The sequence below is a fragment of the Tenrec ecaudatus genome, chromosome 6, assembly GCF_050624435.1.
Source record: "Tenrec ecaudatus isolate mTenEca1 chromosome 6, mTenEca1.hap1, whole genome shotgun sequence".
In the NCBI taxonomy this organism is placed as follows: Eukaryota; Metazoa; Chordata; class Mammalia; order Afrosoricida; family Tenrecidae; genus Tenrec; species Tenrec ecaudatus.
Window position 1 is genome coordinate 133,907,946 of NC_134535.1, and position 20,266 is coordinate 133,928,211.

The following is a 20,266-nucleotide window of genomic DNA, read 5'->3' on the forward strand; positions in this document are numbered from 1 at the left end:
CTTGCGGTCTTGTTTCCCCTTCTCCGCACTTCCTGATCCCTTTGATCTTTGTCTTAGGACATGCTGTCCTCTTGATCACAAATGGCTGATCATCTAAGGTGTGTGTCACGCCCTATCGACCTGTTTATAGTTTGGCTGACTAGTGAGCCAAGACGGTGAGTTCATTTAGAGGCCTGAGGGTAAGTAGGGTCAGTAATTTCAGGGATTTTACCAGTCTCTATCCCACCAGTGAGCCCTTTCCTTCCTTCCTTCCTTCCTTCCTTCCTTCCTTCCTTCCTTATGATTTTGTGGGTTGTTGTTGTTTTTACTCCAAACAGTTTTGTTAGCATATAATTCACATATATCGCACAATTCAATATTTCCATCACAGCAAGAAGCATTGTACAATCATGACCACAATCAGCTCTGGAACATTTTTCTCCCATTCTGTCAAGGATCTCTAAGGTGATTCTTTTCAGAGCAAGTTAGCAGTAACAGCTGGGCATCATCTAGTCTCAGGGAGACTGGCTTCACCCGGTTCCTGAGTCCATTGGACTACTGTGTCCGTGTGCTTTGCATTGTCTTTCCTCTCCTGTCCTCCACATATGGAGAGGCCACTAGCTGCCCTTCAGATGGCCGCTCAGCACCCTTTAAGACCCCTCACTGCTCGCCAGAGTAGGATGTGCAACACTGCCTTTGTGTGCCAGATTATGCCAGTTGACCTTGGGTACCCCAAGACTATGGTCTTGGGTCCTGGGCCCTCAAGATATTTGGTTACACTTTGCCTCCTGTATGCTCCACTAAATTCCTGAATACAGTTGCAGCCAAGATAATTACATAGGTGCAGATATCCTGTGCCAAGCGTATGTGTATTCATGGACACAGTGCCGCTCCTTCACCCGGCCAGCCTGCAGGGCCAGCCAAGCATCCACTTGTACAGGTCCCCATTAATGCAGGACTGTATCCGTACCTTCTGCTGCCTTTAGTGACTGTGCACCTCTCGGCCTCTTTGCTGCCCCCTCCACCCACGTAAACGTGCCTATCCTGTAGTTAGTTAGTTACCTCTCCATCCAATGACGGTTCTTTGAACGCGATAGCCTTTTCTGGACTTTTTATAAGAAAGGCCACACAAGAGATTTGTCCTTTTGTGATGGACGCGTTCCCCGCTTAGCGTCAGGTCCTTCAGGTTCATTCATGCTAGAAGGCATGTCGCAGATGCATCTAGTTCATCACTGCGTAGCATTCCATTGCGTGTACGTGCCACAGTCTGCTTATGATGGACAGTGGGCTCGTTTCCATCGTCTTGCTTTGGGGAGTGGTGCTGCATGCACTGAGTGTGCCTCCACCCTCCGCTGAGTGCTGCTGCGTGCACTGAGTGTGCCTCCACCCATCCGTGGCGCAGTTTTGATTTCTCTAGGGCAGCGGCTCTCAACCTGGGGCTTGCAACCCCTTTGGGGGTCAAACGGCCCTTTCACAGGGGTCACTCGATTCATAACGGTAGCAAAATGACAGCGATGAAGTAGCAGTGGAAATCATTTTATGGCTGGGGGTCACCGCTGCATGAGGAACTGTGTGAAATGGGCATGGCATGAGGAAGGCGGAGCGCCCCTGCGCTAGGCTGTGGACCCAGCAGAGGGATGGCCGGGCCACTCGGCAGGTTGTGTCCTTCGCAGAGCCACGAGCGAGGAAGGAGGGTTCCGGTCTGTCTGCACCCTCGCCGACATTGTTGTTTCCTGCCCCGTTGAGCTTTGCTGCTAGTGAGGCTATGAAATATTGTTGTTTGGACATCTCTGTATGCTTTAGGGAACAGCTCCGGGCCCATCTCATGGTAGTTCTAGGTCGGATGGACTAACTGTATCCCGCAGCGGTGGCACCCTTTGATAGTGCTGTATTTATAGACCACAGTCTATAAAATGGTGCCACCGCTGTGGGAAATGGTTAGTTTTTAGAATTGGGGTTTGAGGAGCTTTAGCCAGAGCAGCAGCGGGGCTTGGTTGGTGCTTTATACGAGGGGTTTTTAAACGTTGGTGGGGAAACTGGAAGGAAAAGAGAATGGAATTTTCCCACGAACTTTCTGAAGCCCCTCATATTTCTAAAGGTTCAGTCTTGGTGCATCGTGTCTGGACAGGAAGCAGACAGGAATAGAGATGGAAGGAGTGGCAGGGCCTCCTGCAGCATTCTAGATGAGAAACAGTTGGTGGCTGGACCAGGTGGATGGCATGGCATGGAAATCATTGTCTACAACCTCTGTCCTTGGAAATTCTTCCCCACTACCAGGTCCTGGAAACTAGCAGAGGAGTCTGATGGCTTGAGACGCACTCGTTCTGTGGGGCACAGATGCACCAGTTCCATCCATGCTCGCCCAGTGCTTCCCTTTTGTCCACCGTCAAACATCGCGACATCACTGTCTTTAGCACAGAGCGATTGAGAATCTTCTAGGTGATGGCTCTGATCGGGAGCATGGGTGATGGGTGGTGATAGATTCCAGGAAAAGGCTCCATTTGTCACTGAGCAGCAGGGATCCAGGTACCCAGCACCACACCTTACTCACGGGGATAACAGAATGACCAGCCCCCGCCCCTCAGAGACCATTGCCATACATAAAGGCATGAGTTTGCCACCCGTGTGTGCCCTGTGCCCACCCTGTTATGTGTGCTCAGGAGACGGGTGCTGTGCTGTCTTCAAGGAAGCTGGGCCACGGGGCAGATGGGAGTCGCTTCCTTACACACTGGGAGGAGATCGTGGCTTTGTACGTTAGCAGATCTGCAGGCTTCTTCTCTGGGGCTTGCTCAGGGGCGGAGCGTGAGCAGAAACAGCCTAGCATGGCAGGAGCCAGTGCAGACTTGAATGGTGGCGTCTTTACAGCCAGCAGCCAGAAGACAGAGTTTTGAATCAGCTGTATAATTTGAAAATTGGTCTCTGCGTTGGGTGGTTATTTCCTGCTCTTAAAAGCCACAGAGACACAATGCTGCCTGCCCTACCTCAGTGGCTCTGGAGTCTAAAATGTTGAGCCAGCCGGGGGTTGTTGTTGTTGGTGGTGGTGGTTCTACTCCTGGGATTCCGGAATGGTTGTGCAGCCTTGTTGCAGGTGACCTGAATGTGCTCATGGGGTCCCAGGGCTCGAGGAGGGGGGGTGTCCTAACAGTGGATGGGGGCTCACATGGGAGGAAGATGGTCTTGTTTCTGTGGGAAAATTGGAAATCCAGCAGTGACTGCCAGGCTTGGCATTTCTCCCCCAGACATGCCTGGGCTACCTGTTGGTAGGCTAACTGTATTTGAATTAGCTGCTGGCTGCTTTTGAGTCAGCACCGTGACCGTGGCCACCCTGTGCCTGTCCATCGTGATCATCAGGGTAGTCATTGGCTAGTATTTGGATATTCTATTGCCAGGCTGCCCTAGGCTGGCTTAACTTAGTCTCGAAGCTCCCTAATAGTTGTCCGGCATCCTGGTAGGATGCAAGCCTCCACCAGCAGGTAGGTGGTGGTTGCACATGAAGTGAATTGACTGGGAATAGGACCCGGGTGTCCTGCATGGAAAGCCAGGACTCTACCATTGAGTCCCCACCTGCCCCATTTCCATGGTTCACTTATGTCATCTTATCGCCTAGAAGCAGAGAAGGAAATAGAAAACAAAATTCATTGTTTCAGTTCCATCCTGGGCAGAGTCGATTTCAGTCCTGGTCCAAGCTCAGAGAATCCAGGGGTCGTTTAGGAAGGGATGGCAGCCACGACAGGCATGGGGTGCAAAGTGAGAAGGGGCAGAAGGGGAGAGGCAGGCTGTCCTTGGAGGAGGGTGGCTTCATTTAAATCGCTGAACTTTTCAGCCTTCGGCCATCCTGAGGGGTCTTGGGTCTGCAAACAAAGGCACAGAGTATCCCAGCGCAAGGTGTGGATGATTCAGCAGCCAGTCATGTTTGATGTTCCATTTATTTTCCACTTAGGAGGCTGTTCACTGCCTTCGAGTCAATTCTTAGCTCTGAGCCACCCTTCAGGACCACGTAGGACAGCTCCGTAGAGTTGTTGCGGCCACACATCTTTACAGGAGCCGGCAGCTTCATCTGTGCCCCGTGGAGTGCTCAGTGGGTTTGAACCTGACCAGCCCAGCACTTAAGCCACTCTGCCACCCGGCCTCCTCCTCACAAGGATGGGCAACTGAAAAACACAAGCAAAGTCATGTTGCTAGTTGGTTCTAGCAGCAGAATCTATCAGAATGGACTTTCAGAACTTTCTGAGTCTGCTTCCAGAGGATGACTTATGAATCAGTTGCTTATCTTTGGGATGGGCTTTCCCCAGGTATCCCCTGCTACATGATGGTCTTTAGAGGCTAACCTGAGTCTTGTCATTCAAACCGATCACAAGCTCAGAGAAAACAGGACTTTGGTACTTTCTGGGAAGGAAGAACTAAGGGGAAGAGGGAACTTCATGTCCCCTCTCAAAGTTTTTGAGCACAAGTTATTCAGCAGGGAGGTTGATTTTAAGATAGAGTTTGTCTGAATTTGAAAGTGTTTAGGACAAACTGAGAGAAAAGGTGCTGTGGCGGGACCAGGGTTGCTGTCACTGGGTTGGTGTTGGTGGCCCATGTTGACATGATTCTAACTCCTGGTGACTCCATGTGACTTCCCTGTACAGTGCTGCTCCAGAGGGTGCCCAATGCAGGTCACCAAGCCTGTCGCCCTCTGTGTGCCAGCAGAAGTCCAATGGCCAACTTTCCCACCAGGAGTTGAGTGTTTACCTGTTTGCACTACCAAGAGGGGAGCCAAAGATGGCGAAGTCAGTCACCCCTTACTCAGTCCAGCTGTTTTCATCCGTGCCGGCACCAACCTCTAGTAGCCCCCCACATGTTGGAAGTCTCTACATATTGGCTCCCCATGGATCATGCCAGCTGCCTACCAAACCAAGCTGCCTGCCAGTGGATTGCCACTAGTGCCCACTGCTATTGATTGGATTCTGGCTCATAGCCGCCCCGCACAAGGTTTCCAAAAGGCCTTTGACGGTCTCATCTTCCTTCCAATGAGTGGCTGGTGGGTTTGAACCTCTGACCTTGTCGTGAGCAGTCCAGTGCTTACCCTTCAGCCTCATGATTGGCACCTCAAAGAAATGAGTCAACCTGTATTCCACGGATTGTGTTAATTCTCTCCATTCTTGATTACCCTGGATGACATTAAGGGCGTGTAGAAATAACTCAGTTCTATGTCTTAAGTCATGGCAAATTGCCAGGTTTTATTTATTTATTTATTTTAAGTTATAAAACATGCCATCTGGAGTTCATCAGAGATATAGGAAACCAGGGAAGGGAGCATGTTCTAGGGGTGGGGAGTCTGGTGGCGAAGGGGAGGTTTAACTGTAGCCCTAGTGGTGGCCACACCTGTCCAAGAAGCCTCACCTGCCCCACCTCACCTGTGTGTGGCCTTGTGGGCTGTGTTGACAGTGGCCATGCCCCCCATCATGCCACAGGACTGCAGCCTTGCTCAGAGCTGCCCGGACCCAAATACGGAAGATTGTTTTCTTGTCCTCTGGCTCGGGAGAGGTTGACATTCCATTTCCCCCATGTGCTGTTCCGTATGTGCTCCCTACAGATGGCCGGTCCCAGCGAGGGCCTTGGGCTCTGGGAACGGCTCATGATACAAGTAAGGTCAGCCCGGGGGTGGGGTGGCTCAGAAGACAGCCGACCAAAGACAGGGTTTCCCAAACTACCTCTAAGCCCTGGGAATGGAGCTAGCACCCTGCTCTTGGTAGGTCTTTGTCCCAACTCTTAGGAAGTACAGATGGGACCACCATAAGCCACTCAGAGGTGGCCCAGGTGTGTCCTGCTGGTATGTCCTGCTTCTTCTCGTCTTATTTAAAAAACTCCCGGGGCTGCTTGGTTTTGGGGGAGCTAGCAAATGGAATGGGAAGTGGGCGTATGGACTATGGGGAATGGTGAACAAAAAGATTGGATTTGGGGACAGTGGCCCTAGGGAATGGGGGCAGCGAAAGGTAAAGCCCTCACCTTCTGTGGGGGGGATGGGGAGCAAGCGGCCGACACCATCCTGGGTCAGTTGCTATGGTATGCTGAACAGGTCTCAGCAGCGCTTCCCGACCAAGACAGACTAGGAAGAAAAAATGACCTGCTGTTTGCTTCCATAAAACCAGCCAATGAAATCCCTTGGTACCAAGCAGTCCCCTGTGCATGGAGCTGCCCGGCATCTGAGCTTTGACTGGATGGCGGCCCAGCAACTAAGTTCAGGATGGTGTGCACTGTGGAGGGCTTGTCCTGAGTGGGGCTGACAGAGAGAAGTGGGGAGGTGAGTGGAGGAGCCGAAATAGCGCCACACACGACAAATCACACACCACAGGTTGCACCGAGTGAATTAGAGTTCCAGGCTCCTCTTGGAAGCCAACTAAAACATGAAGACCAGGCCACTCGGGATGAATTCGCCACCACGGCACAGTGACCCATTCCACTCTGATTCCTCTTCAGACGCCCTGAGGGTTAATAATGAGCCGGTAGTGTAGTTGCCTGCCAGTCACATTTCAGCCCTAAGAAGGGGTCTGCCATCAGAATGTGGCCCATCAGCTGCAAGTCTCCTCAAAACCAGTAGGGGGCATGTGCTAGGGTGCATGGCTGTGCATGTGAGCACACACGTGCGTGCGTGCGTCTGCATGTGGTGTGTGTGTGTGTGTGTGTGTGTATGTGTGTGAGAGAGAGAGTGAGAGAGAGAGAGCGAGCGAGCGAGCTGGGGAGGCGGGCGTCTAGTCTAGCAGCTCGCTGCCTGTGCTGGGCTCGCTGAGATGTCTTCCATTGTCTCACTCGCTGACCTTTCCTAAGTCACACGCGCCTTTGTTTTCTTACATGTGAAATGGAGACACTCGGCGTGCTGGTGATCAAAGCTGTCCTGGTGCCTCAGGTGTCTGCAAAATGCTCTGGCTTCTGTCATGATTTATTCAAAGCCTCTCTTCTAATTCCATCTACCTCTCCCCCCTGCACCCCAACTGGGTCTTGTAAGAAAGAACAAGGGTCCGGCCTTACTGGGGTCTTCCCTCTCTCGTGGCTTAGGATCCCCACAGTGACCGGAGGGGACAGGGGAGGCATGCTGCTTCTCAGAGGGAGGGGCTGGGTTTCGCACATCCCAGTATTCTGGTTGACATCCTTTCCACCTGGGGGGGTGAGGCAACTGCCTGGAACCGCTGCGGGGGCAGAGGCCAGGAGGAGGGTGAAGGGAGTGTACGGTGAGATGTGAGTCAGCGTCATGTGCAGAACAGAGCTGTGGATTGGGTGTAGCAGAGCCCTGGGCACTGGAGTGGGACTATAGGGCCAGATGGTGATCAAGCAGGAAGCAACTGCCATGGGACAAGAAGGCAACTGGTGCTAGAGAAGGCCTGGTGTGCTCATCTGGGTGCCGTGCTGGGTGGTCAGCATGTGCTGTGGGAGACCTTGCCCACCCTCTGTGCCCTGACAGGCATTGCTAACCGATCAGGCTGCACTCTCAAGCTCTGCTCAGAAATGCATTCTTCCTATATGTATGGGGGTTTTGTTTTTGTTTTGGGCATAGTTGTGTCAGTGAGTTGGCATAAGAGTTGGATTGTGTGCCAACTATGTGATAGAAAGGACATAAAAGTCGAGTAGAGATACATTCCACTGGCAAGCTTTGTGGCCCGATCAAGTCGGGTCTTGCTTCGTTGCAAGGGACAGAAACCCAATTCAAAGGACTCTAAGCTAGTGGTTCTCAACCTGTGGGTTGCAACCCCTATGGGGCCCAAATGACCCTTTCACAGGGGTGGCCCGATTCATAACAGTAGCAAAATGACAGTGATGAAGTAGCAACGAAAATAATGTTACAGTTTGGGGGGGTCACCACCATATGAGGAACTGTAGGAAAGGGTCACAGCATGAGGAAGGTTGAGAACCGCTGCTCTTAGCTAAGTTCCTTGGGTAAGGTAGCCGGAACGCTCACATAAGGCCGGCTTCAGGCATGGCTGGATGAAGTTGTTGGAGCAAGTCTCCAGGACAGATTCTTTCTGTCCGTCAGCGTTCTGATCCGGTCAGCTGGATCCTGTCCTTCCGTCTGCATTGACCCACGGAGGGTCTGATGGGTCTGCTCTGGGAGAATAAGCCCAGGATACGAATTGGGGATGTGGCTCTTTGAGGCTCCAAGGACTCACCTGTGCACTAGTGAGGTGGAGTGAGGAGAGGCAAGGGATTGAACAAGGCATCTCGTTCTGAATAGAGCCCAGCAAACACTGAGCACAGCAGGACGCCACTGTGAGGGGGCTCACAGGTGATGTACGTGCTGCTGGTCTGGCTGCTGCAGCCTCTTCCCTGGGAGTGGCCTCTAGACGTTGGCAGGATGGGAGGAGGAGGGAGAAACCGGGTTCGTCACCACCACCCAGTGTCATCTGGACGCTGGAGCTGCTCCTGCTGCTCCTGGCCAGGTGAATGGCGGTGCCATGCCTCCAGATCAGATACCTGTCCTGGGTGGTTCAGGTGTAGGGCCATGCTGAGCTGATCACCTGGCTGACACCTGACAGGGTTTTCGAGTGAGGCCCCGGCCTGATGGATGGAGGTGTGTGTCCCAAGTATGCCCAGTGTCTTAGACAGACCCCAATGTTGAAGGCTTCGCCTAAAGCTGAGCCATGGAAACTTGCCCGCTCAAGCCAGCCCCTCTGGATTACACTGGTTTTACTCAGGCTTCCTTCCAGAGCAGGCCCGTCTACCTCCACTCTGCCAAACCCACCCCGTTACATATATGCAATGCTGGTCAAATGCCGGGGCTTACCGTGACAATACATACTCTCTTGGGGTCAGGGACTCCAGAGGGGTTCGTGTGGTCAGTTCTGGCTTGGGGTCTCTCATGAGGTTGCGGTTGGATGGTCACTGGGGCAGCTGGGGGCTGGCTGGGTCTCTCATTCTCTCCAAGTGGTCATCCCCTAGGCGAGCGTGGCCTTCCTCGCACGCCGCACGGCAGCCTCAGGCCGTGCTTTGCCCGGCAGCTTGACTTTATTCCCTCCCAGAGAGCATCCCGGGAGAGGCCGATGTGGGAGCAGCCTTGCCTTTCTGTGACCTGGGACTGGCAGTCATCTCATGTCACTTCAGTTGCCCTCGACTGATGAAAGCACACAGCACAGACCTGTCCCATTTCAAGACAGGCCATCGGTCCCACTCCCGGTGAGAAAGGGACACCAGAGGACTGTCTTCATGCCTTACAGCCTCCCGACCTCTGGCATCCTGCCAGCACGGGATGCCCAGCTGAGTCTGGGGTACCTGGATATGACTTTAGACCCCAACACCTTCATTTGATTGTATTTTTTCTCAGACTTGGAAATTCAGGTGCACAGAGTGGGGTGATTCACGCTTTTCTATCGGTGGTACATGTATCACCATTCAGTCATACGACACGCTCTGGTTCACCCGTTCTCCATGGTCTTCATATCAACCCGACGTTCCTCCTCCTTGCCTTCCTTCAGTGTTCGTTCTGTTTAATGATTATCTTTTTGTTCCCATTGGTAGAAATGGGGTACCATGTCCTTAGTCTACACCTTCCTTTTCTCGGGCCCAGACATCGGAACTCCTGTCCCCTAAGATGGGGCAGGGAGACTCAGAGCAGGGCCTCATTGTCCAAGGTGACACAGCTGAGTGAGAAGACGTTTCCCAATTCCGTCTCCCTGCATGACTCCCTGGGATCGCCACTGTGCCCCTACCTGCCACAATGCCACAAGCTCCCCTGCTCTCTCTCCAGTAACTGTTGTCTCTGCCCTCCCTTTGTGCAGGTTCCAACTATGTGAGCCCGCGCCCAGCTCATGCCAACATGAACGCCAACGCAGCTGCGGGGCTTGCCCCTGAGCACATCCCCACCCCGGGGGCAGCCTTGTCCTGGCAGGCGGCCATCGATGCGGCCCGGCAGGCGAAGCTGATGGGCAGCGCTGGCAATGCGACCATCTCCACGGTGAGCTCCACGCAGCGGAAGCGGCAGCAGTATGGCAAACCCAAGAAGCAGGGCAGCACGCCTGCCACGCGCCCGCCCCGCGCCCTGCTCTGCTTGACGCTGAAGAACCCCATCCGGAGGGCGTGCATCAGCATCGTGGAATGGAAATATCCTTTGAGCGCAGGGCGGGGTGGGGCGCGCCAAGGGACCCTGGGGGGCACGCGGGGCATCCTTTCAAGGCCTGCTGGGTACTGGTCTCTGTTGGCAGTGCTCTGCCTACAAACGGGTCCTCTGCCCATGGCCTCCCCTTCCCTGGAGCACTGCTAGAGTACCATGTTCTAGGCCCTTCCCCAGACCTGCTGAACCGGAACCGCTGGGGGAGGGCCCAGGACTCTGCTTAACAGCTGTGGGCTAGCTCATCTCTAGGATTCCTTCTGGTCGTGGGATTCTGCCCCTCCAGCGAAGACTTGCTCACACCGTCTGTGGCAGTGGCGTGAGCGCTGGACTTAGTGATCGGGGAATCTGGGTTCTAATCCAGCACGTGCTCGTTAACTCGCCGTGGACATTGGAGAAGTTTCCCAGGCGCTCTGCGCCTTGGGTGTCCTTAGGACTCAGTGATCGGTACGGTCTTTTCCTGATTGGAGCTCGTTCTCTGTGGGCACGGATTTCTCTGGGAGCGTTCTGCTGCCCTCCCCCGGGTGACACTGAGGGGTGAACGGCTCAGAGAATGAGCGCTGGACCTTTCTTTTCAAAGTTCCTCGCTCTTGTCTTCAGGGCAGGTGGGTGCTAGGTGAGTCTTGTTGGGTGGGGTGTTGTAGCACATTAGCTCAGTGTTCACATAAGATGGTCTCCTGCCCGGGGTCGTGGTCCTGAAATCTGGGCCTGGGACTCTCCCTGAGCACCCTGCTGACAGTAGGGGACCCGGGTTTTCCTTCGGTTCCCAGGCAGGCAATATCAGTGGAGAAATCAATATGACGACGACATAGAATTTAGTTTGGGTGTTGCCCCCTGAAGGCGGTGCCCCCACAGATGGATCAGACATACATCTGTGAAGTGAAACTGCCTTTCACATAGCAGGAAAGATGGCTGCCACCAGACCGGATATACACAGTACCCATCCCACCATGCTCTGGGAGACCCAAGACCCCCCCTACTCCCCAGGCCCCCCTTGCTGGTCTTCGAGCTCTCTGGAAGCTGCTGGAGCATGAGGCAGTAAAACAAAACAAAACAAAACAACCCTTTAAACTTCTCTGTCAAAGATTAAAACCCAGACTCCAGGCTTGGATGACAAAGATGAAAAGTCAAACCTCCCTCATGACGCTTCTGTCCCGAAGCTGCCCTGCTGCCGTGAGGAGAGGGCTGGGCTGGGGGGTCCTGTTGGGCAGGCACTGCTCAAATGCACAGGAGGGAAAATGAAGTCAAATGCAATCTAAATAAATAAGAGGGGGGAAAAGTTTTTAGAAATCTGTGTTTACTCTGGCACGCGACTGGCCTCCACTGCTTTTGACATATTAGGAAGAATTTTGGCGGGGGCCCACGAGAAGCACTTAAAAAGGCATATGTTTCTTTTCAGAATACAAGGGGCTTGGAATGCATTGTTTAAACAACGTTCTGATGAATCTTTGATCCCTTTCGAAAGCATGCACGGATGTGTATTGTGTTTGTACCACTTGTGCCCTCGGCAGCGTGGACTTCCTTGACTCCTTTCCTCAGACCATTTGAAATAATCATTTTACTGACTATCTTTGCCAATTGCGTGGCCTTAGCGATCTATATCCCCTTCCCAGAAGACGACTCCAACGCCACCAACTCCAACCTGGTGAGTCTGCCCTCTTTGCGTTGCCGCCTTGTCTCGCGTGATGGAGCACGTCCTGTCGGCATGTGGACGTGGACGTGGACTTGACGTGTACAGAAGCATCGCAGAGCTCCAGTCTGGAGAGCTCTTTTGCTCTTTTATTCAAATCAGCTCCTGTCTTATCACCTGTTCTGAGAAAGAATATTGCGATTAGCTGGGAGTGAGCGCTGGGCGTGTGTGCACGCGCGCACGCGCGTTGAGTAGCCAATCCCGTGATTGCTCCCAAATGTGCCGCGTACGTCCCAAGTGCAGGTGTGGGGCGGAGCCAACCTTTAGTCTTGGATCATTTGTTGTATTTATTTTGACTTCATTCCATTGGCCGGGTCCGTTCAGGTGACCTTCAGCGTTGCCTCGCGATAAATAATTTCTAGGAAGCTTTTAGGAACGTTGGCTTTAGCCAAGATGCATTAGTCCGCTAAAAGGGTCTCATTTTCCTGGGAAAGGCCGCTGTTTCGTTTGGATTGTGGGGAGGCCAGTGCTGGCCATTGGGGGTTAGGATTGGTCTATGGAAAAAAGTGGAGCCCGTGTTTCCTTTCGGCTGAGTGTGAAGTCATTACAAAGGCCTTCGGCCCGTCTGGGCATGGGAGGGAAAGGGCTCTGGAATGAGATTGGCAAAAGCGGGCACTCTGGGGCGCCTCTACCCCCCCCCCTTTGCAAACAACACGTGGATTTCCACGAAACAAGTTTGGTCCTCCCGAAGCCACTGTTCTCCCTGTCCCCATCACCTTCCTCCCTCGACGTTGGTGAGATCCGACTGACGAGATTGCACTGGAAAGCAGCGGGGGGCTGTGGGATTCTCCTGTCCACTGCTGCCAGCTGGGTGGAGTTTGTGTTTTCCCTTTTTAAATGATGACATTTCCTCTGAGCAGCGGAATCCGATGTGCATCTTGAGTGTCCCCGTGATGCCCATGTGTTCCACCGGGAGCTGTAGCTCCGGGCTGGGTAAGGTGCTCGGTGGGCGCAGAGTGAGGACCTGGCAAGCGCCAGCTGAGGTCCGTCTGCGCAGACCCCGAGGTGTGACCTTGTAAGAGTACCCGGCAATCAGTCGTGACAGTGTCAAAATAAACAGAAACCAACCTGGCTCTCAGGAACAGCCCTGGGAAGAGGGGCGTGTTTCCCCTCCCCTCCCCTCCCTTTCCCTCCCCTCGTCCCCCCTCCCTGCCCCTCCAGGGGTCTCCCCAAACCCTTGCAGCCCTGCCCTTCCCTCACAACTTCTTTCTCTTGGCTTGCAAGGAGCTCTGGCGACAAGCGGAATGTGCTTCTGGCTCTGCCTCCAGGGAGGCTTTGGCTTAGGGGATGGCTGATTTTGGTGTTCTCTTAGGCTCAGGAGGTGTTGGTGGGCCCAGGGGGGCTGGGCCTGCCAGGGTGACCCTGGGCTCGCTGGCAGAGGAGGGCTGGTGGGAGCCGGTGAGGCCTCCCATTGAGCTGCGTCTGGAGCTCCAGTGGCTTCAGCCTGGCAGGAAATGGATTTCTTTCTCTCTTTTTTCTCTCTTTAAACTTTTAAAGATCGTACCATAGAGTGATGGGCGTGTGTTTAAAATCAGATCGCCACTCTGACTGCACCACGGTACACATTTACTGAAAAATGATCGAATCACATGCTTAACATGAGTGAATTTTATGGTCTGTAAATTATACCTCAATAAAGAGGATTTTGTTGTTGTTGTTCGTTTGTTTTTTAAAAGGCCCACAGCAGCATGTGAGTCAGTCCTACCTATGCTCCCCTGACCAGGTTTCTGCTGCCTGGGGTGCCCCTGTGCCTTCAACAAGGTGAGAGAGCTGGTGGGGTGGCCGGGGACCTGGGCCGTGGGGTTACGCTGTAGATTTGGCTAATAGGGAGAGAACATGGAGGGCTTTGACAAGGGACTCCAGGCCTGGAGAGGATTCTTAACTCTTTCAAGCAAGAGGTCATGCATTGGGCAGTGACTTATTACAAGAAGCAAGCCATGCTTAGGTCTCCTCCACCTTGCAGACACCCCGACACACACACACACACACACACACACACACACACACACACACACACACACACTGTCCTCATTTCTTCTAGCTTCATCCCTGACTTCCTGTGGTGAAGACATATGGGTCAGCAAAATATACGTGCATTCCTATGTATATGTGTATAGGTAGAAATATAAATCGGTACATATGGGTTTTGAAGAACAGCCTGTACTTCAGAGACCCAGTGGTACAGCGGAGGAAGCATGGCGCTGCCAACCAAAGGGTCAGCGGTTCAAACCCACTGACTGCTCCACAGGAGGCAGATGGGACTCTGTCTCTGCTCTAGGCTGCAACATTGCTGTGGATCGGAATCCGCGGACTATGACTGGTGGGAGCAGTTGGTCTGTACTTGCTCCTCTGCCAGTTCATTGTGTTCACTCCTCAGCTCCTTGGTCCCTGTCTTCCATATCTGTCCCTGTAATGGGATAGGTCTCTGGAAGGTCACTGATCTGAATCTCAGCTGTCAAACTCAGGTAGGAAAGAAATGCCATTCTTTTGTGGCTTTCCTCTAACTCAGCGGTTCTCAACCTGTGGGTCATGACCCCTTTGAGGGTCAAACGGCCCTTTCACAGGGGTCTCCCAATTCATAGCAACATGACAGTGATGAAGTAGCAACAAAAATCATTTTATGGTGGGGGGGTCACCACGACATGAGGAACTGTAGAAAAGGGTTGCGGCACGAGGAATGTTGAGAACCGCTGCTCTAACGGAGCAGGATGGTTGGTTTGAGACACTGTTTGGCCAAAAGTAACCTATGTGACTTCAGACCCTTCCACCCTTCCCAGGGCTCACCCTGGGGCCCTCCATCATACTATGGGGCGGCCACCACCCACTGCCATCAAGTCACTTCTGACTCCTGCTGCCCCCATGGGAACCGCACGGACGCTTAAACCGTACAGACTAATGGGCTTCGGTGGATACGATTCAGTGGTTCTCAGGCAGGGCTTAGGAGAATGCATTTTTAAAGTCCTCTTGGGGTGCCAAACGTCAGCCAGATTTGGGAAGTACAGACCTCTTAGGGCAAAACTTGCACGGGAAAGATCTGAGTTCAAATCCCGGCTTCGCCACTTTGTAGTTATTAATGCTAAGCTCGTGTTAATGTAGCCTTTCCATTCCTCAGCTTCCTCAATGGTGTGATAGAGCCAATATCACATCAGAAGGTTCTGGGAAACAGCAAGGCAGACAGTTACCAGGAAGCGCCACGCACAGGCTTGGCACTCAGCTCTCTGTATGTGCGAGGAGGTCAGATACTGAAAACAAACAGGCCCCAAATAGAACTTACGGCCTCTCCCATCACACGGCTCTGCCTGTGCCCGCCCCTCTCCCCCCGGCAAAATAAATCTGCACTGCTCCCCTTTGCTGGCCAGCGACACTGCTGCCTGGTTGTCATGCGGCATCTCCTGAAAACCACCTTCCTGTCACTGAGCAGGCATGGAGATTCTTATTGACGGCACGTCACACTCAAAGTCACTTAATAAAGCTCCACGTGCCTGATTTTCCTCGTCTGTAAAGCGGGAGTGGCAGAATAGTACCCACCTCCCAGAGTAGCTTTGGGAAGGAAACGTGTCAGAATATGGAGCAGGCTTAGCGGAGTGCGCTCGTAGGGGCTGTGGGAAGATGACCCTTGCTGCCCTTGCCTGCCCACCCCCCTTGCCTTTTCCCCAGATGAGCACAGCGGCTTCCTTCTCAGTTCTCCCTCTGTCCGTTTTACGCTTGTTCGGTGATTTGACCCCGCGTCCACATGTCAGCCCTGTGGCCTCAGATATTGGCTTAGAATGGCAGGGAGGAAGGACCGACTCATTTCGCTTCTTGGAGAGGGAGCTCATGGACGCTTCACCTGGGAGGACGGGGGGGTCGGCATCATCTAATGAGGAGGTGGAGTGCGGATGTGCATTTGCAGGTGTACCTAGCCCGGGACCCTGGAATCATAGGCATGTCATGACAGCTTACTGAGCTCCGTGGACCACACTAGGCCTCTTGCCATGCCAGAGTTGGAGCTTCAAATGATTTGAGGACCCTTAACAGGAAATTTGAGAATTCCGTTAGTTCCAGAGAGTGCTGTTTAGGTTCAGGGGAGTTGGCGAGCCCTGGCCTGAGCAATAGCAAAGGGGCAGCTGGGGATCCCCTGCTCCAGGCGTCCTCAGAACCTCAGTGAACCGGGTCCGGCGGTGAGTTGGCTAATGACACACCCTCAGGCCTTCTTTTCATCTGGACCAGGCCCCAGGAGGCTCCTGATTTAACCCACTCTCCTGGGGTGGGGGTGGGGGTGACCCAAAGCTCCATCCTGTGAGAAGATCCCTGTGAGGCTGCTCCTGTGTACCCACAAGCGCTCTCTAGGGTCCAGCAGGGTGATGGGCCCTCATCAGTGCTGAGAGTTTGAGGACCGGTTCTTCTCCGCACACACACTTGCACGTTCGCATCCACGCCTGCTCCTGCACGCATCCTCTCTTGCAAGCTCTTCGACTCCCCTCCACTCTTTGAGAGGTCCTCTCCTCACTCTGCCCCCGCCCCACCTGCTTAATCCTCCCCCTTTATTTGTCCACCTCTCGCTGTTCTCTTTCCAAGGGACGGGAAGTACTCCAGACTCGATTTTGGGAATCTCTCTCTCACGCCCGTGTGCTTTCTGCTCCATCTCAGGTGCCCTTCTGCACCCCCATCCGCCACCCTGGTTTTCCTTACCCCTTGCTAGTGAAGTGCAAGGAAGACTGGACTGACCGGCAATGCTGTGTTTCTTTCTTTACTGTGCGCTCTCCAGCTCCTGCCGCCTTCTACGCGGTCCATCATTTATCATAGGGCAATGGTGAACGCCCCCCCCCCCCCCGGACCAGCAGCTGGTCCTCAGTTGGGAAATAGTATGATGTTAGATGAACAGTCTTTGCAAGCAGAGAAAACTCAGCATGCGTGTGTGCACATGCGTGCATGCGTGTGTGTGGACACCCCCAGTACTGGACTTGCATTGACGTAGTAAGAGAATATACTTGGCGTTTGACCTTGGGCAAAGAAGAGTGCTGGTACTTTCTGACGCAAGAGCCAGGCTTTCAGGGGGGTGGGGAGGGGAGAGGAAGAGACCAGGAAAGGACTAGTTGGGGGTGGGGCTAAGCTTTTTTTCTTAGGAGCTCTGAAGAGAGCAGATACCAGGGAAATGGGGCTCTTAGAGGGGGCTTCCTCTACAATGTGGGGCTTGCGCTGAACTTGGGAAAGGGTTGGGAGGTCAAGTTTTTTTCCTGCAAGCTCGGGGTTGCAATGAGGCTGGTGGTGAGCGTTCAGTGGGCTCAACCGTTCGCCGCTAATCTAATAACAGTGCCTGTCAGTACCACTGGACGTGTCCTCCAGAGGCTGGAGGTCGGTGTCTTGGCTGGTCCCTGGGAGTCTGTTATCATCAGTGGCATCTCAGGCCTGCGAAGGGTGGGAGAGGAGACCAGGACGCTGTTTTCTGGCAACTGGAGTTGAGCGAGCTTGGGGTGTGTAGAGTCGGGCTCCTCCCCCCAAGCCTCCCCCCCTACGCCAAGAGGAACGCAACACCGCCCAGTCTTGTGCGCTCCCACAATTGCTCGCCCAACAGACTACTGTCACTCACAGAGTTTTTTCACTGGCTGTTTTCGGGGAGCTGACCTCCAGCCCCTCCTTCCTAGTCTGCCTGCATCTGGGAGCTCTGCTGAAACCCGGTCAGCATCGTAGCAACACACCGGCCCCCACGGGCAGCTGGGTGGTGGCCACACCTGAGGTGCATTGGCAGGTACTCTACCCCGGGTCCGGCTCATGAACGGTAAGGATTCGACCACTGGACGACCAAAGCAATGTTCTCTGTTTTCTGATAACCAGCCTGCGTTGCCGGTGGAAGAAGCCCCACAGGGAGAGGACTGGGAGGCTTGTGGGGACTTCAGGCCACCCTCCCACCCGTGTGCCTGGCTCCACCCCATCGTGACTCAGTCCTAACGCAGGAATCTAGGGTATTTCAGCCCCTGTGAAGTTGAGGCTGGGTAGTGTCCGACTAAGATTGCCCCGTGTGGGGCCCAGCATCTGCATGACCACAAATGGGTTGGCATCAAGCTAGACCTTCTACGTGGAAGTGAATAAAGCTGCCCCCTTGGATTTCCCTGGTCGCCTTATAGGAACCCTGGTGGCACAGTGGTTACACGTTGGGCTGCTAGCCTCCAGGTCAGCCGTTTGAACCCACCTGCCGCTCCGAGGGAGGAAGTTGAGACTTCCCACTCCGATAGAGTCACAGGGGCATCTCTACCCTGCCCTGTAGGCTCGCCTTGAGTTGAAATCGACTTGATGGCAACTGTGTTTTTTGTTTGTTTTTTACTGAAAAGATCATTTTATTGGGGACTCTTACAACTCTTACCTCAATCCATACATTAGTTGTATCAGGCATATTTGCATATATGTCGCCACCATTCTTTTCTAGACCTTTATTTTTTATTGAGCCCTCGGGATCAGTGCCTTTTCCCCCTTCCCCCCACCCTTGTGAACCCTCAATAGATTATAAATTATTATTATTTTCACATCTCACACCAACTACTGTCTCCCTTCCCCCATGGTTTCTGTTGTTCTTCCTTCTAGAGGGGTATGTGTGGTTGTGTGTCAATTATTGATTGGTTCCTCCTTCCTCCCCTCCTCCCCTGTTCTTCCCCCCTTCCCCTTCCCCTTCTGGTCTCGCTATTCCCACTCCTGTTCCTGGATTCCATGTGTCATGAGTGCCCATCTCTTAACTACACCTGCACATGCTCCGGTCTAGTTCAGAGTGAGAAGCAGCACTGGGGTCATGAGAGTGGGGGGTGAGGAAGCCTCAAGGAACCAGAGGAATATTTGTGTTCCCATTGGTGCTTTACTGCCTCATGGTTGACTCATCCCTTCCCTGTGACCCCTCTGTTGGGGGATGTTCCATTGACTACAGATGGGTTTTGGGCCTCTGCTCTGACCCCCACTCCATTCTCAACAATTTATTTTTGTTTATTTGCTTATTATGGGTCTTCTGATACCTGTTACCTGGTCCTGATGACACCACATGAGTGTATCAGCTGGTGTGCTTCTTCCATGTGGGCTTGTTGCTTCACTGCTGATAGGCCACTTGTTTAACTACAAGCCTTTAAGACCCCAGACGCTACATCTTTTCATAGCCGGGCACCATCAGCTTTCTTCACCACATTTGCTTGTGCATCCGCATTGTCTTCAGCGATTGTTGATGACACTGGGTTTTGAGTTCATCTTCTTACAGTGCGCCTTGACTTCTTTCATCACCAGGTGTGCTTCAGTCTGAGAAGTCTTTCTCGTGGGATTTTTATAATGCAAACAAACAAACTATTCCTGCTGTCATGTCTTGCTTCACAAAGGCCGTGGACGCCCCCTCAGTCTTTTCGTTCAGTTTGTCCATGCATATTGTGTAGCCCCCTTGTCTGTGCCATGGTAATGCTCCTGACATGCACCCTTTGCAGAAACGCCCATCCCAAACCAAACCCAGACCCACTTCCGACTCACAGTGACCCTACGGGACACAGCAGAACTGCTCTGTGTGGGTTTCTGAGATGGTAAATCTTTATGGAAGCAGACAGCCTTATCTTTTGCCCATAGAGCAGGCTGGTAGTACCAACATGTAACCCAGTCTACCGCCGGGGTTTATAAAATACAGTAATCGATAGTAAAAGCAGCTGAGAAGCCACATCTTCTGCGTCATACACTAATGCAGTGCTGTGAAGATGGGGGGGGGGCGTTGTGATGCAGGGAGGCGGCAGCGTACAGACTGATTGCAGGTGAGAGAGAATGGGCCTGACACGGTGTATTGACAGAGTGGTTCTACTGAGTAAGACCAGCCGTCGAAGGTTCCGATTGGATCGGTGCAAGTAGTGAGTGGGCATAGGAGAGAGAATGTCTTAGAAGCTCCCTAAGTTGTGCTGTGTGAAGCCAGGGCTGTGAGCCCCAAATCCAGGAAGAGAGACCTCGACCATGTGGCCTTTAGTTGGGTTCACTTACCTGTTCTGTTTGTGTTTCCTTCTCTGGCATAATACCTGCTTAGCCATAATCATTACCACCATCGAGTGACCCCAGGAGCCAGGGAACGGCATATAATATTTCTAATTCACCCAACAGTAGGTTATATTATATCACTTATTTGTTTCCTTGCGGGGAGATAATGTATCCATTTGTTCCCCGTCGTATCCCCTGTGCCTGGAACAGTAACTGGCACCTCCCTGGCTCTCGGTCATATTTATCGAGTGGATGAAGGGCTTTACTCATAGATCCTCACCAGTCAGGGTTTCAAGTCCTCTTTGTTTCAGTAAAAGCAGGCTGTGTCGTCTGCATTGTTAACGAGCCTTTCTCCTACCTCGATGCTGCGTTCTCCCTGTGGTCCAGCTACCGGGATTATATGCTCAGCATGCAGATTGACTAACGATGGCAGAAGGAGACAACCCTGGCACAGACCTTGTGCGATTGCAAACCACCAGTGTCCCCTTGGTTTGTTCTCACTGTTACCTCGAGGTCCCTGCATATAAGAACTCACATGTTTCAGACTTCCCATTCTACTGTCT

General features: G+C 53.0%; 1 protein-coding gene across 1 annotated transcript in view; it reads left to right on the forward strand.

Moving 5' to 3' along the window:
• Nucleotides 1-20,266, forward strand: part of CACNA1C (calcium voltage-gated channel subunit alpha1 C) — a 728,086-nt gene that overhangs the window by 61,930 nt on the left and 645,890 nt on the right. Inside the window, exons 2-3 of the mRNA XM_075552255.1 lie at nucleotides 9,726-10,049; nucleotides 11,596-11,699. Coding sequence (XP_075408370.1) covers nucleotides 9,726-10,049; nucleotides 11,596-11,699 — 428 coding nt within the window. The remainder of the gene's footprint in view (nucleotides 1-9,725; nucleotides 10,050-11,595; nucleotides 11,700-20,266) is intronic.